The following is a 15,473-nucleotide window of genomic DNA, read 5'->3' on the forward strand; positions in this document are numbered from 1 at the left end:
AAGAAATGAAAGAGGAAGAGGATGAGAGTGAGAGGGAAGTCAAGCTGGCCTTGTAGTCCAGAATGACTTGATTTAAGTCCTGCCTCTGGCATACTCTGGCTGTGTGGCCCTGGAACCTCAGAGAACCCTTCAAGATTCCATGTCTCAGAGCTGATAACTCTGGTAGAAGTTGAGCAAGGGTAGATTTCATTTCATTTATATATCCTGAGGGAAGAGTGAAGACCCTCCTCCTATCTTCTCTCTGCTATTGAGTAGAGGAGTATTATTAACAGAATGATACTCAACTAAATGGCACAGTGGATAGTGTCTGGCTCATCTTCATGAGTTCAAATCTGGCCTCAGACACTTAGCTGTGTAACCCTGAGCAAGTCACTTACCCCTGTTTGCCTCAGTTTCCTCAACTGTAAAATGAACTGGAGAAGAAAATGTCTAGATTGATAAGAATACCAATTGAGGCTAAAATGGGGAGAGGAGGCAGAGTGGCTTAATAAATAAAGAGCTGGCCTCGGAGTTAGGGAAAGTTGGTGACAAGTCCCACTCTCTGACTGTGTGAACAATTTAGTGTTCTTGTCTAAGATTACAAATTGCAAGGGTCTATATTAGTAGAGGGAATTCCTCATGGGGACCCCCCTATATTAATAAAATCAAAGATTGGGGAACAAAAACAAAACAAAATGCATGAAGGCCAATTCAGTTCAAAGAGTTTCCTCTCTATTTATTCCTCCTGTTTAATCTCACTACCATACCCACCCTCCCAAAAATAAATAAATACAATCATTATCTCATTTATGATTTTGTGACATTACAAAAACTCTAGCAGTGAAACCACATTCTAGGGCTACAAGGTAGAAGAGATGAGCTGGCTCTCATCATGCACACCTCTAAAGAGTCCTGAGGTATATATAATTCTGCTAATTATAGTCACCCTCTCTCCAGCAGACAAGACAGGAGAACCTTCACCCTTCCCTCAGGATATGTAAAAGGAAATGAAAACCACCCTGAGGACTGCTTAATCTTACCAATGTTCACTAGATGGCTTGATAATGATTGGAAAATGGGGCAGGGTTCAATCTTCCTATTATGAACTGTAAAAAAGCTGAATATCATACAATATTGGAAATAGGGTGCAGTGGAGAGAACATTGAAATTGGAGTCAGAGACCTGGGCCTAAATCTGGTGTGCCTATCCCTGGCATGGGCCATCTATGTGACCTTGGGTAAGTCACTACCCCTCTGCAGGAATCATTTCTCTTAACTGTGAAGTCAAGGTCTTAGGCTAGAGCCTCTCCAACATCTTTTCTTTGCTTCTGGCATCATTGCACAAGAATAGCTTGTCATGTTCAAAGACAAAAGAATTGCTTTAAGAGGTCATCAAATCCAATTCCTTCTACAACTTCCCTGGTAATTGTCTGATGGATCTATTCTTACTTCAAGGATCCATGATTTATGAGAGCAGGTATATAACCCACTGACACAACTTGCCATCCCTCCCTGATTCAAGGACCAGTTTATGAGAGACCCTCCCCACCCCACAGACAACCCCCAAAAAGAAGAAAGTCCATTATCTGGTGGGCCACCTCCTGGTGATGGGCCTTTCTGGATCCAAGTAGGCTAACCCCCAGATGACAAAGGCCTGTTGCAAAGGCCATATTAGAAGTCTTTCCCTGGCAGAATTGGACACAACTTGTCCTTTACTGGCTTACTTTCCATAATGAAGCATCAAAAGATGACTTTCAGGCAAGCTAAAGAACTTGGACTGGTGACAAGATGATTGTGTCTGAAAATTCTCTCATAATGCAGCCTATGAGGGTTACTTCCCTAGAGAGTTAAAGGAAGTTATATTATCTAAGGAGAGAACACAACTAAAACCAGAGAGTAGGAGTAGGAAGGGGGCTGGAGGCGGGCTTCCCTGGAGCCAAGTTCACCACCTCACCACGAATGGCTCAGAAAAAGCTTCCCCAGAAGCCAGCTCATGATGGTGTCCCCAGGAGACTCTCAACTGGAGGCCACCTGCCATTCAACTTCCCTTTTTACACTCTAGCTAATCACCAAATATATATTTAACAACATTTATCTCAACTTTAGCCTTTTGTCTACCCACCATATCTATTTTTACTGTTGTTTTGTGTCAACAGACAATTATTTCTGAAAATCCAAATTTTTTCCTCCTTTTTTCTTCTTTGTTCTTTATGCTCCCCTACCTGCACGCTTTTGATCAATCTCCAAAATTATCTGGTTTCCATGGTAAAAAACAAAAAACAAAACCGTGAGATAGGATGGACAGGATTGTACAAGGAAACACATAGCATACTCTTGTACTGCTGGACTAAGATAATCTCAGAGGTTCCTTCCAGTTCTAATCAGAGGGCATGCCATAATAAAAATATCGGATATTCAGATACCAAATCCAAGATCTTAGCTCTAATTTGCATACTAGATATAACTTTGGTCAAGTCATTTTTTCTCAGCCTCCATTTTCTTAGCTGTAAAGTGGGAATAGGAATCCTTGTACTGATTATATCAAAAAGTTATTGGGAAGAACAAATGAGAATGTCAGTAAAAAAAAAAACTATATAAAACCTTATAGTACTTTATAAACTTAGAGTGTTATCAACATCAAGATCTCTTTGATTTCTAATGATCCGAGTTCTACTATCCCTTCCAAGTTGGAAATTCTATATTTTAAGATCCCTTAAAGCAGTGACATTCTTTAGCCAATATTCCTGACCCCTTCCTGCTACACCATTTTAAGTTTGGGACCTGGGCCAGCCAGGAATGCTTGCTTATGCCTAGGGCAGTGGCGAGGTCCTCTAAAATGGCTCAGTGATTAGAAGATTCCCTGTTTCTTAAGATATTTCTACTCTCTTCTCCCTCCTTCTTCCCTACCCCTTGAGACATGGAATCAAGATGACTCACACTCAAGGTCATTCTTCCCATCCATGGCATTTCTAGGAATGCAAATCCCCTAAGCCCTCAATATTACTCCAGCCTACTTATCTAGCTTTATCTTGGGCTTCCCCCCACCATATACTCTAGGCTGTGGTCAGACCAGACTTCCTGCCATCCTTGGAATGTGTGGTCTTACCTCTGCTCGCTCCCCTTCCCGTGTCTGGAACACTGCCCACTTTCCATTTCTGCTGACATTCTTCTATTCTTCGAGGCTCCCTTAAAATACTACCTTCTTCCTGAAGCCTTTGCCTATTCCCTCCCCAAGATGGAATTACTCTCTCCCTCCTATGGCCTCACTGCATTTTTCATTCTTCTTTTGTACCTCATCTTCTAATCCTCTATTTATCTGGTCATTTCTGAAATATTTCCACAGAATGTCCCTGGCACCCTATTTTCCTGATACTGTCCATTCTGTCTCAGTGAGAACCATGGACTCTAAAAATGGAGCCTTGAACTCTGGACTCCAAACCCCAGGAGTCCTTGCTAGCTCCCAGAATGCCCTCTAATCTCACTGAGATTTCCACCTGGGAGATGTCAAGAATTTCTATTTAACCTGGCTGTAAAGGCTATTGGCTCTCTTTCCTACTTCCACTTCGGAGCAGACGGGTCTTTTCATGATGTAGGTGAGGTTGAATTGGGACTCTTGGCCCACCTAGACACGTGCTTTTCTTACTTGTATTTTCTTAAATTCCTTATCTTAAATAAAACTCTAAAAATATAATACTCCTTGCAGAGAGAAACTAATTTCTACCTGCCTCAGTTCCCCCCTAAATTTTAATCTTACAACTCTGTCTCTGGGACCCTGGTCTGATTATAGGAATATCTGCCCTTTACTTTCCCAGAATGAGGTCTCTGCATCTCTCCTTAGCCATTTAGGATAATGATGATGGTGATGATAGTGGTGATGATCACTAGCCATTATAAAGGACGTTAAGGTTCACCAAGAGCCATAAATTCGTTATTTTATTTGGATCTTCCCAGCTTCCCTATAAGGTAGGGGTTATTATTATCTCCATTTTACAGATGAAGAAACCAAGGCTGAGAAAGTCTAAAATGACTTGTGAAGGGTCGTAGAGCTAGTCTCTGAGGCAGGATTTGAACCTAAGTGTTCCTGAATCCAAATCCTCTGTCCACCATGCCAAACCAGCTGCCTCATTTGCACCACATGCCCTAGCTAGCATCCCCACTGCTAGTTTCCCTTTATATGCTGCCCACCCCTTTAGAATGTAAGTTCTATCAGGAATTATCTCCTTGCTTGTATCTGCATGTCCAAAGTTTATAGCACAGGTATATTGTAAGAGGGGAATCAATGCCTTATTATGAATCCATTCATCGGCAAATTTTTCTTATCTTTCCAACCACTCTTTAATTAATTAATCAATTAATTAATGAGCATTTATTGTCTTCTGTGTTCCAGGTATTATTTTATACTGGCCTAAGACAAGGACCACATCTCTTAGTTATCTCTCTCTCTGTTTTTTTTTCCCCAAACCTTTACCTTCTGGCGGAGTATCAATTCTAAGACATCAGAGCAGCCAGGACTAGGCAATCCGGGTTAAGTGGCTTCCCCAGAGTCACCCACCTGGGAAGTGTCAGAGGCCACAGATGAAGCCAAGTCCTGGTGCTCCAGGTCTGGCACTCTACCTCGCTGCCTCCCTTCGTCATTTTTCTCCCAGTATCTATTGGGACGAATTACATATATGCTTGTAAAAAATGACTGATAAGTCAATCATCTGATTGGTATGTGCAACCAGACTGAAATCAATTGCCATGGGCCAGGCACCATACTCCAAACGTGAGGGCCAGGATAACATTTCTTATTTACATTTTCATTTGTCTTTGCGCCCATTCGGGTGAATTATATATAGGAGGTGCTTAATAAAATCATTGTTAAATGATGAAATAAAAGGAAGGAAATGGGTTTTCAAAATGGCAGGGCCTGCAGGAAAAGGGAAATAAATGTTTCTTGAGGGGAAAGAGAGAGCAGAGAGAGAAAGAAAAGGTCATTTCCACAGGAAGCCTTCATCAAAGCTTAATTTTCCAATTTGTAAAAGGCATTGGAAAAAAAATATCTTCAGGTACTGGGGCATGAATAATAGGCCTGGGGCTACTGCTCCATAGAGAAAAAAGAAATATTCCGTCTTTGAAAAGAGAAATGAGGTCTTGGGGGGCAGTCATTTAGTGTGCTGAAATGTGGAAAGCATCCAGGATGGAGCCGGCCTTCCTGGGTGCGCATTACCTGTCCCCATCCAAGACCAAAGACCTCTGCTCTCGAGGCTTTGCTCCTCTCCCCTGTAAAATGGGGAGAGCTCCTTTCCCTCCTCTGACAGATGGGCTTGGCTCCGTGTACTTTTTGAATGGCGTTACATTCTATTTTGGAGGTGATGGGAACACTGCATCTGTTTGTATTCCCTTGTCTTTCCCTTGTCGGGGGAGAGAGGAAGTTCAGAGCAAGTGACTTCACTGGCATGTGGGTGGAATACCCAGAATCTTGCCAGGCAATTAGAAGGCTTCCTGATTGGCCAATGTAGAGCCAGGAATAGAGCCAGCCTATCTAGTGGGCACAAGCATGTAAAGCCCAGTAGGGGAAGGGAGGCTCTGGGGCAGCTTGTGCCTCATTCTCTTCTGTCGTCCTGAAGAAAATATGGGCAGCTCCAGATGATCAGCAAGTCAGTGGACAAGCATTTTTTAAGCCCTTACCTTCTGCCTTAGGATGGATACTAAGCATGGGTTCTAAGTCAGAAAAGCAGTCAGGGCTGGGCAGTCGGGATGGAGTGGCTTGCCCAAGGGTCACCCAGCTAGGAAGTGCCGGAGGTGGGATTTGAACCTCTGCATCTCCAGACTTGGCTCCCTAGCAGGCTGGCCCCTTAAGCACCTATGCTGAGTCATGGGAATACAGAGAAAAGACTGAAAGAAAATCAAGTCCTGCTCTCAGACTTCACAGGGAGTCGGAGGACAAGGTAGCAGAATAATATGGAGGGAGCACTGAATTTAATAATAAGATAAGAAGTTGTCTCCCCTACTAAGTGCCTTGAAGTCAGGGACTGGCTTTTGTCTCCCGTTGCTTGGCCCAGTGCCTGGCCCAGATTAAGTACTTAACAAAGGCTTATTGCTCAATCCATAGTAATTATTAGCATTCACATAACTAAGGTTTGTGAAGAGCTTTATATACATTACCTCATTTGTTCTTCAAAACAACACTAAGAGGGCAATGTTGCTATCCCATGTTATAGATAAGTAAACAGAAAGTAAGAAAAGTTCATTAACTTGCTGGTAAATAACTGAGGTAGCCTTTGAACTCTTGTCTTTCCGGACTCCATGTTCTGTGTTCTATATGCTATGGAGCCATCAAGGTCCAAAAGGAAGGAAGCTTTGTGACCCTTAAGGTGTATATAAATGTGAGTTGTTACAGAGCTGGACAGGATGGCAAATATCAGAATTTAAATCAGAGGCTGAGTGACTCGGAAGCTTTAGATATGTGTTGATTGTTTAGAAAGCGATGAAGAAAATCTTAAGTGATGCAGATTAAACTTTGAAATATGTCTATAGATTCCCCCCTTCCCCAGAAAGCTGGTTGTTAAACATTTAGAGCTGAGACCTGAATTAGAATTCCAACTTTGCCATTAATTAAAGATGTGTTCACAAGTCAGATTCCTATCTCTAAAGCCTCAGTTTCCTCATCTGTAAGATGGGGACAAAAATGCAGCACTCCTTGACTCGAGGGACTATTAGGGGGGAGTTTTAGACATTATGAACCTGGCATAGGACCCTGCACATAGAAGGTGTTTTAGATCAATGTTTATTGAATTAAACTGTGAACTACTGTCAAGATTAAAAAAAAATCTTTGTTCCCCCAAGTCCCTGAGCTATTCAGATGACTGCTGAGATGTGACAATAAAACACCGTGTGCTCCCCAATAAAGAGCTACAGGAGAAGAATGCAAAGCACCATCACAGCTACTTCTGTTACAGGACAGTCAAATAAATACTCCAAATTGGTGGGATTCAGCAGGATCCAAACAGGTTAATTCATTTATTTTGACAACGCAAATCAGTTGCAGTAGCTACTTAGCTCAAAATACTTCCCTTTCAAATTGATACCATCTGTTCAAGCTCCCATCACCTCCCTCTTAGATTACTGAGACATCCTCCTAACTGGACCTCCTGCCTCCCCAGCCCCAGCCCCTGGCCGATCCATTAGGTGCCTCCTGTCAGTCATCTTTCTCTTCTACAACTCCCATCGAGTCACTTCTTTCGTCAAAAGCCTTCAGGGGGTGAACCTTCCCTTCTCTGCTCAAAACCCAACTGCCTAAAGCAGAAGATACAAACTCCTCAGCCTGGCATTCAAAGCCCCCTCCCGACCCAGCTAGCTCAGCCCTTTCTTTTCAGCCTTACTTTCTGCTGCTTCCTTTCCTTTACTCTGTTTTATCTGAACCCAGCTACTTGCTGATTCCAGATCTCCTCTTTCCCTCTCTCCCTCTGCCCATTTGGGTATCATGTCCCCCGTGCCAAGATCATATGTCCACAATTCCCAACTCTCTTTTTAAGGATCCCCTGAGATGTCACTTCCTCAATGAAGCCTTCCCAAAGCCCCCTCACTAGAAGTGATCCTCCTTTCTGTTCTCCCATCCTTCTCTGATTTTTCCTGTTCACTTAACATTCTGCCCTAGAGTTAATTATTTGTGCCAATATTTTAGAGCCCTGAATCTTTTGGGGGGGGGGAGATGCTGGGGTGTCCCGATCAGTATTTCATCAGAGTGAGGAAATTTCTTAGGATGAAATTCCACCTACTGATACAGGCCAATAACTGCCTGAGGGACTGAGAAGTTAAGTCATTTGCTCATTAAACATCCAGTATGTGTCAGAGGTCCTGGCCTTCCTGCCTCCAAGGTCAACTTTCTCTCCACTGTCATTTTGTCTAATAAACAACACAGAAAACTGGGGAAAAGTAGGGTTTTTTTATGCCCTTGCCTTCTGTCCTAGGAGCAATATTAAATATCGTCCCCAAGGCAAAAGAGCAATAAGGGCTAGGCCACTGGGGTTAAGCAACTTTGCCCAGGGTCACACAGCTAGGAAGTGTCTGAGGTCACATCTGAACCCAGGACCTCCCAATCCCAGACATAGAGCTCTATCCACTGATCCACCCAGCTGCCCCTGGAAAGCTTTTTCTTAATCGAACCAAAATAAACCGTAAATCTCGGGGATCATGCATACAGGGCCCTAGTAACAAAGAACAGAGAGCCTCTCTCCATTTATTTTTTTCCAGATAAACTCCCTTTTTTCTCCATGATTGTCCCTACTGGGTATAATGAGAGGTTAGCAAGTCCAGTTACTTACATCAGAGGCTGGGCCCTTATCAGCACCCGGGCAGGAGAAGGTGACAAATTCATGGCATCTCTTATGGACTACGAAACAGCACACTGCAAGAGAGAGGACAGTGTACAAACACACACACGTACACACACACACACACAGAAAGAGATCAATAAACCACGGGGTCAGTTCAAGATTTTATACTAAATTCAACAGAGACCAAATTCAACCAACACATATTTTTTCCTGGGATGTGCTCTGGGTTTTCAGAGCCCCTGAAATCCTGCTCTGGGAGTCTTTGCTTTCTGAAGGGGCTTGAGAGTTTGTGGGGAAGCCTACCTAAGAAACCCCTTCCTATAGCAGACGGGGAGATCAAAAAGTGTTTCTTCAAATCATAGGATTTTAGAAATAAGGCTTGGAAAGGGCGTTAGCCATTGGTTTAGCCCAAACCTCTTATTTTCCAGATGAGGAAAGGGACTTGTCCACACTGTCACCCACATAGTAAATCACAGCGTCAAAATAAGAACCTCCTGGTTGTTGTAAGGGCTGAATCTTGCTGAGTGAGGATCATCGAAGAAGATGCTCCAAGAAGTCTTGGGGGGAGGTGGGGGGAAAGAGGATGGGGAAGAAAAGTAGCCTACATAGCTGAAGACAGCTTTCTTGGTCTTTCTTTTGTCTTTTGACCATGCCAAACAGGCCAAAGTTTGCTGACCACTGGTCTATCTTGTCCACGAGGACATCATGAAAGACTAAAAAAGTAAGGCAGAAAATGGCATTTGCTATATCTTTAGTGTCCTCGTGAGTGATGTCAATCTGGCATGGCCAATTCCTAATGGAACCATGCTGGCTCTCTATAGACTATTCTTACATAGTATGCAGACTTTTCTCTAGACTGAAGACTGGATTATTGGCCTTTGGTAAATAATGTATTAATATCCCCATTTTACAGATGAAGAAATAGCCTCAGGGCAATAAGGCACCTTGTAAATGATGTAGCTCACAAAGGTTGAGGCCAGAACTCCAACTCAAGTCTTCTGATACCAAATCCAGTATTTTTTCCCACAATGCCTTCCCACTCAACAGAAAACCATCAGCTAAGAATGAAACCAGTTAAAAGCAAACCAAAGAATCTGAGGTATTTGTCTTTGCTATACTCAGCTGACAAATTGAGGTTAGCATTAATAGTTTGAGTGTAAAAAGGAAACAAGTAATATCAAATGTAGGGCCCTAACTTACATTTAAGACTGTCTGAAGCATTCAATATTTCATTTCCCTATAAATGAAATGAATCAATGTATAAATAGGACAATAATTCTGACAGTCAAAAATGGGATAGTCATATAAAAATAAATGGATTTTTTCCAAAAAATCTATTTGAGTGTGAAATACATTTCACGTACAGCCTTATGAAGAAAGCACTGATCTAGGCAATGGGACAGTTATGTGCTAGTCCCAACAACACTAATTAGCTATATAAGTAAGTTACATCCTTCCAGGATCCTTCCAGCTCTAGGTTCCATGTTCTAAAGTACTATCCACCTCTAATGTTACATATTCTAAGGTCCCTTCTGGCCTTGATAGTCTATGGTCTAGAATTCTTTAGATTTAGCCTAAGAATAAATTCTGGCTCAAATTCTTTGCTCCAAAATCAAAGTTCATTCCAGCTTTAACATTCTATGGTTTGACAATATTTATATTGACTCAATTTTCTAGGACTCAATCACTCAGTTCTTCAATAAGCCCTTCTTTTTCCAATGAGCTTTAACAACAAAGCCACATAATGTTAGGATCACTCAGAATTACCCAGTTTCCAAGATCCATGAAAGAGAAATTCCATTCTCCAACCACAACATCCTAATCATTATCCCTTCCACTCAAATTAAACCTACACCTTGTCCTTCTAAGGATCCCTTGAACCATCCTGATTGCCTTAACTATTTCTACTATTCTGTCATATAGGGCATCTAAGTGGGGCAGTGAATAGAACACTAAGCCTGGACTTGGGAAGACCCAAGTTCAAATGTAGCCTCAGACACTTACTAGCTGTGTGACCAGGGCAAATCACTTAATCCTGTTTGCCTCACTTCCTCATCTCTAAGATGAGCTAGAAAAGGAAAGAGCAAACACTCCTGTATCTTTGCCAAGAAAACCCCTACAAGGGAATTATGAGGTGTCAGAAGCGACTGAAAATACCAAACTATAAGCTAGCCATGGCCTGTCACTTTAATATCTCAATGGCTACTACCTAAAGCCTTCCCCTTTCATGCTTGATTGCTCATGACCTGAGAATCCTCCTCCCTGGACCACCCTCTACACCACATCTAATTTCTCTCATTCTGCTCCATGGTTGCTCATTGTTCCTACAGAAACTCATGATGTCAAGCCTTTTTCATAGCAATATAACCTCATCCAGGGCTTCTTTGCCACCCAACAAACTCTCTGTCCTACCCTCACAAACACGTTCCATCATTCCCTACAACTGCTCCTAAAATGCTTTCTTCTCTCCCCCTCAGCCCTAGCACCAGCTCCCTAGTTTCCCTAGTTTACAGCAGATGGCTTTGCCAAATTGGGACCATCAATTGCTCTTCCCTTCCTCCATTTCTCAGATTTGCTTAGCATCCCCATTCATTCTCTTCGCCATCCCTTTCATCCCAGAATTGTCCCTACAATCACTCCCTGTACCTTTGATCCTGCCTCCTATCCCCAGATCCTCTCTAGGAACTTGGCTCCAGCATTCATCCCTTCTCTCCCATGTGTCACCCAGTTATTCTTCACTACTGGTTCCTCAAATGCCTACAAATATGCCTAAGATTCTAATCTTTTTTTAAGGCTTTGCCTGACTCTTTTACACCATGTAGCTGCTGTCTCCTCTCTCTCTTAACCAGGTTCTCCCCATAGCATGATCTCCAGAGCTCCCTCAACATCCTTTTTTTTTTTCAGATAAACTCTAATTTATTAATGGCCTTCCTAAAATGAGGTCTCCAAAACTGAATATAATACTCCAGATAGTTTGACCAGAGCAGAACAGATTCAGCCAGATTGTCACCTTTCATCCTGGAGGCTATGTTTCTCTTAATAAAGTCTAAGATTGAATTAGTGGTTTGACACTGCCATGTCACACAATTGACTCATAACCGAGCTTGAAATACACTAAAATTGCTGCATGAAATCTTGTCTAATCATCTCCCTCATCCTTTAATAATAAGCTGATTGTAAGAATTTACATTTATTTCTTCTAAACGTAATCTTAATTCGATTCTGTTCATCATTCTAACTTGTTGAGATCTTTTTGAATTCTGACACTTCCATTAAACATATTAACTATCTCTCCAGGATACATGTCATTTAAAATTTGATTAGCACATCATCTAGGATTTTATTTGGGTCATTAAAAAAATTTAAATAGCTCAGAGCCACAGGAAACTTGTTACAGGAAATGAAATACTGAACTGGGTTCAAATTCTGTCTCCCTAGCTATGTGACTCTAGGCAAATAAACCTCTGAGCCTCATTTTTCTAATCTGTAAATTGGGAATAATGAAGGTACTTACCTGGCAAGGTTGTTATGAAGATAAAGGGATATTATAATGGCATGTTAGCCATTATTTATTATTCTTTTTACACTGACCCATTAAAAATATCTCTTTTGATCAGTTTATTCAACCTGTTCCAACCATGCTATTATCTAGCCCATATTTCTCTATTTCAGAGGCTCACAAACTATGGCCCCAAAACCTGCTCTCCTGTATAACACAAATCAAGAATGGATTTTTACAGTGTGAAAACCATTTTTACATGAAAAAAAAAAAACCATGTCTACCTCTATACCAAACCAGGCCAGGTCAATGTTTGCTGACACTGGTCTCTTTTGTCCATGAGGACATCATGAAAGACTAGAAAAGTAAGGCAGAAATTGCTGTTTGCTATATCTTTAGTGCCCTCATGAGTGATGTCAATCTGGCATTGCCAATTCTTAATGAAACCATGCTGGCTCTCTACAGGTTGCCCCTACATAGTAATCAGACTTTTCTCTAGATTGAAGATTGGGTTATTGGCCATTCTCTGGTCTGAGCAAACCTCCCCCATTCCCAGCGATCCTTCTGCTATCTCTACTGTTTACTTGGCTTTTCCCCCCATATTTGACAATGTAGAAAATCCAGGGGTTTTGGTTTTATGTGAATATTCTCTTACAACAATAACCAATATGGAAGTGTGTCTTGCATGATAGTACATGTATTATCAAATATGTATTATGCAGGTCAAGTTGCTTTCCATCTCCAAGAGGGGGAGAGAAAGGAGGAAAGAAGATAATTTTGATCTTAATAATTTTGGAGAAATATGTTGAAAAGTATTATTACATATATTGGGAAAACAAAATCTCTTTGAATAGAATAGGCCTTTGAATAGACCTGTTAACTCAATGAGAATAGATAGGTGATCTTTTACTCTTCTGTACTTAATCTGGGTTTTTACTCCCTGGTAAACCAATAGGAATCAAGAAAACCTAAATTCAGACCCTGCCTTAAATGCTTGCTGTGTAACTCTAGGCAAGTTATTTCCTCTCTAAACCTCAGCATCTTCATCTCTAAAATGAGGATAATAATAGCATCTACCTGACAAGAAGACTGTAGAAAATCGAATGATTGAACAAAAGAGCTTTGTAAATGCTAAAATGTTTTGTACGTGTTAAACATTATCATTTTTAATATGACAAAAAGCATTCCTAGTAAACAAAATAGGGAGAAAAAGATATGAGTTCTGTCCTCTCTCTCTCTCTCATCTATATCATCATCCCACCCATCCACTTTGAATATCATTCTGATCCCTTCTTTGATTTTTCTTGTGTTCTACAAGATATTTAAAAAATATTTTCTTTCTTGTCCTTAGCATTTATTATCAGCTTAAACTTTGTCAAAATTTTAGTGCTCCTGCACTATTTTTATAAGATTGCATATTCCTCCTCTGCCCCTGCATCCACCTGTTTTCAAAAACTTACATGGGTTCATGAGTGTCCTGTATGTCCAAGCCTTTCTCTTTACCTAGTTCCCTCTTTACCTCCTATTTGGATTTTTTTCCTCTTCATATTCTCAGAATTTAATTCTTGTGAGTTTCCCATTCCTTTTCTTCCAATTTCCCTTAGAGCACCTTAAGCTATGAAATTCTATATAAGATATTCAAAATGAGACAACATGAACAAAAATATAGCACAGTGTCTGGCACATAGTAAGCATTTAATAAATTCTTGTCCTCTTCCATATCCTACCCATATTTTCTTTGAACTCTTTGAAATCTCTTCTCCCAAAATGTAGAGAACATCAAGCCATGCTTGGCTTTCCTTTCCTTCTCTACCATGAATACCAAGCTGGAGTGGCCACTTTTCAACAAATTTCCCATCATTTCTTCTTCAACTAGCAGTTCATTATGTAGAAAATTCGAAGGCTATGGTTTTCACTACCATGATGCTTCTTGGATTTTGTCTCCTATGAATTACTAGACTTCTGGACAGCTCTTATTCTTCATAGGGGAGGAGGCATAGTGTAGTGGATAGATAGAATGTCAGAGTCAAGAACACTTTGAACAGATAATTACGCTGTTTAAAACTGTGTTAAGTGTTTTGACCTCTTTGATCCTCAGCTTCTTCATTACCTCAAAATGGGAATAACAAGAACTACCTCACAATATCATTGTAAGGATAAAATGGTCGTGTGCATTTAGCACTTGGCAAGTCTTAAATTCATATATATTAATTTGAATTATTATATTATTATTATTAGCATGCCTTAAAGCTGATATTCTCTGGCTTTGAAGGTATGTGAAGGAATAAGATTTTTTTTCTTTTTTCCCTCCATATCCTTTTGAGCTCTTGAGTTATGATCATCCTATTAGTCAAATACCAGTTCTGCCATTTATGACTTGGGCAAGTCATTTAACTTCATTAACCTCTGGGCCTTAGCTATCTCATTTCTAAAATGAAGGGACCAGATGACCTCAAAGGTCTCTTCTGGCTCTTCATCTATTATCCATTTTTGTTGGTAGGGCTCTAGTTCAGATTTGGAAAATTCCTGGAAAATACTTCTTCCAATACTCATTGGGCATGTTCCATCCCTGAGTAAGAAAACTCATATTTTTTTATGTTTTAGGATGTGGTCTAAAAATAAAAATCCTGTACTCAAAAAACATTTCTTTTCCTCGGGATACAGACCCAGTAGTAGTATCACTGGATCAAAGGGTATGCATTGTTTTATAGCCCTTTAGGCAGGGTACCAAATCGTCCTCCAGAAGGGTTGGATTCCTTCACAACTCCACCAGTAATACATTTGTGTCAGACACCATTTCTTCCCAGGAGTCCACTTTCCAGGTTTCCACCTTTGCTTCTTTGCCTCTCTCCTCCTCTCATTTTCCTCTTCCTGTTTCCCTTTCTATTCCTTCCCTTCTCCCCCTATTTTCATTCAGTAGCACTAATGAAAGCATCATGTGTGCCCTAATGTCTTCAATTTCTTACCTAGGATTTTTAAACTCTAGCAATGCTCTCTAGTTTACTTCTGGTAGCATTATTAGTCCACATACAAATCCCCAGAAATGGGTACTGGTTGCTAGGTTTGGGGGGAAAAATCACAAGGCTCTCGAACATGTCCCAGACATAATCCAAAAAAACATCAGCCCTTTTTATTACTAATATCCAAAATGAAGACCTCAGTTTCCCCATCTCTAAAATAAGAAGTTTGGATCACATGATCCATAAAATCCTTTTAAGTCCTAAGTCTTGGTTTTCTAATGTAAAATCGAAAAAAGCACTGCCTTGATAACTCAGGAGTGAGTCACCAGCCATCACTATCTCTTCACATCACTCATCTCTTCCTCTGAGTCTTGCTGGATAATCTCTCTCCTGCTGCCATCTGTGAATCATCACTCCTTAGAAGCTGCTTCCTCCTGAAAGGGTGTAGCTTTGCCTTCTCATACCTCTTATTTAGCTCTCAGTGGTCTTTCTTCCTTCCCTACTCTGTGTCAGAGTTTTCTAACCTCTAACCTCTTGACACAGGTCAGGATTCTCTATTAGTTGAAAATCTTCCTCTTCACTTCTGACCTTGAAGTATGTCTTCCATTCTTTAAGCAACATGTCACCCTCTTTAATACCTTGGAGAGTAATGCATCACTCCATCCTTTCCCCTTTCTCCTTCTACAATGGGGGTTCTTATCCTGAGATCCCTGGATCG

General features: G+C 41.0%; 1 protein-coding gene across 2 annotated transcripts in view; it reads right to left on the reverse strand.

Annotated features, from left to right (window-relative positions):
• Window positions 1–15,473, reverse strand: part of PRKCB (protein kinase C beta) — a 677,822-nt gene that overhangs the window by 439,585 nt on the left and 222,764 nt on the right. For both annotated transcript variants that reach the window (XM_001363029.4, XM_001363115.4), the window contains exon 3: window positions 8,285–8,367. In XM_001363029.4, coding sequence (XP_001363066.1) covers window positions 8,285–8,367 — 83 coding nt within the window. The remainder of the gene's footprint in view (window positions 1–8,284; window positions 8,368–15,473) is intronic.

The sequence above is a fragment of the Monodelphis domestica genome, chromosome 7, assembly GCF_027887165.1.
Source record: "Monodelphis domestica isolate mMonDom1 chromosome 7, mMonDom1.pri, whole genome shotgun sequence".
NCBI lineage: Eukaryota > Metazoa > Chordata > Mammalia > Didelphimorphia > Didelphidae > Monodelphis > Monodelphis domestica.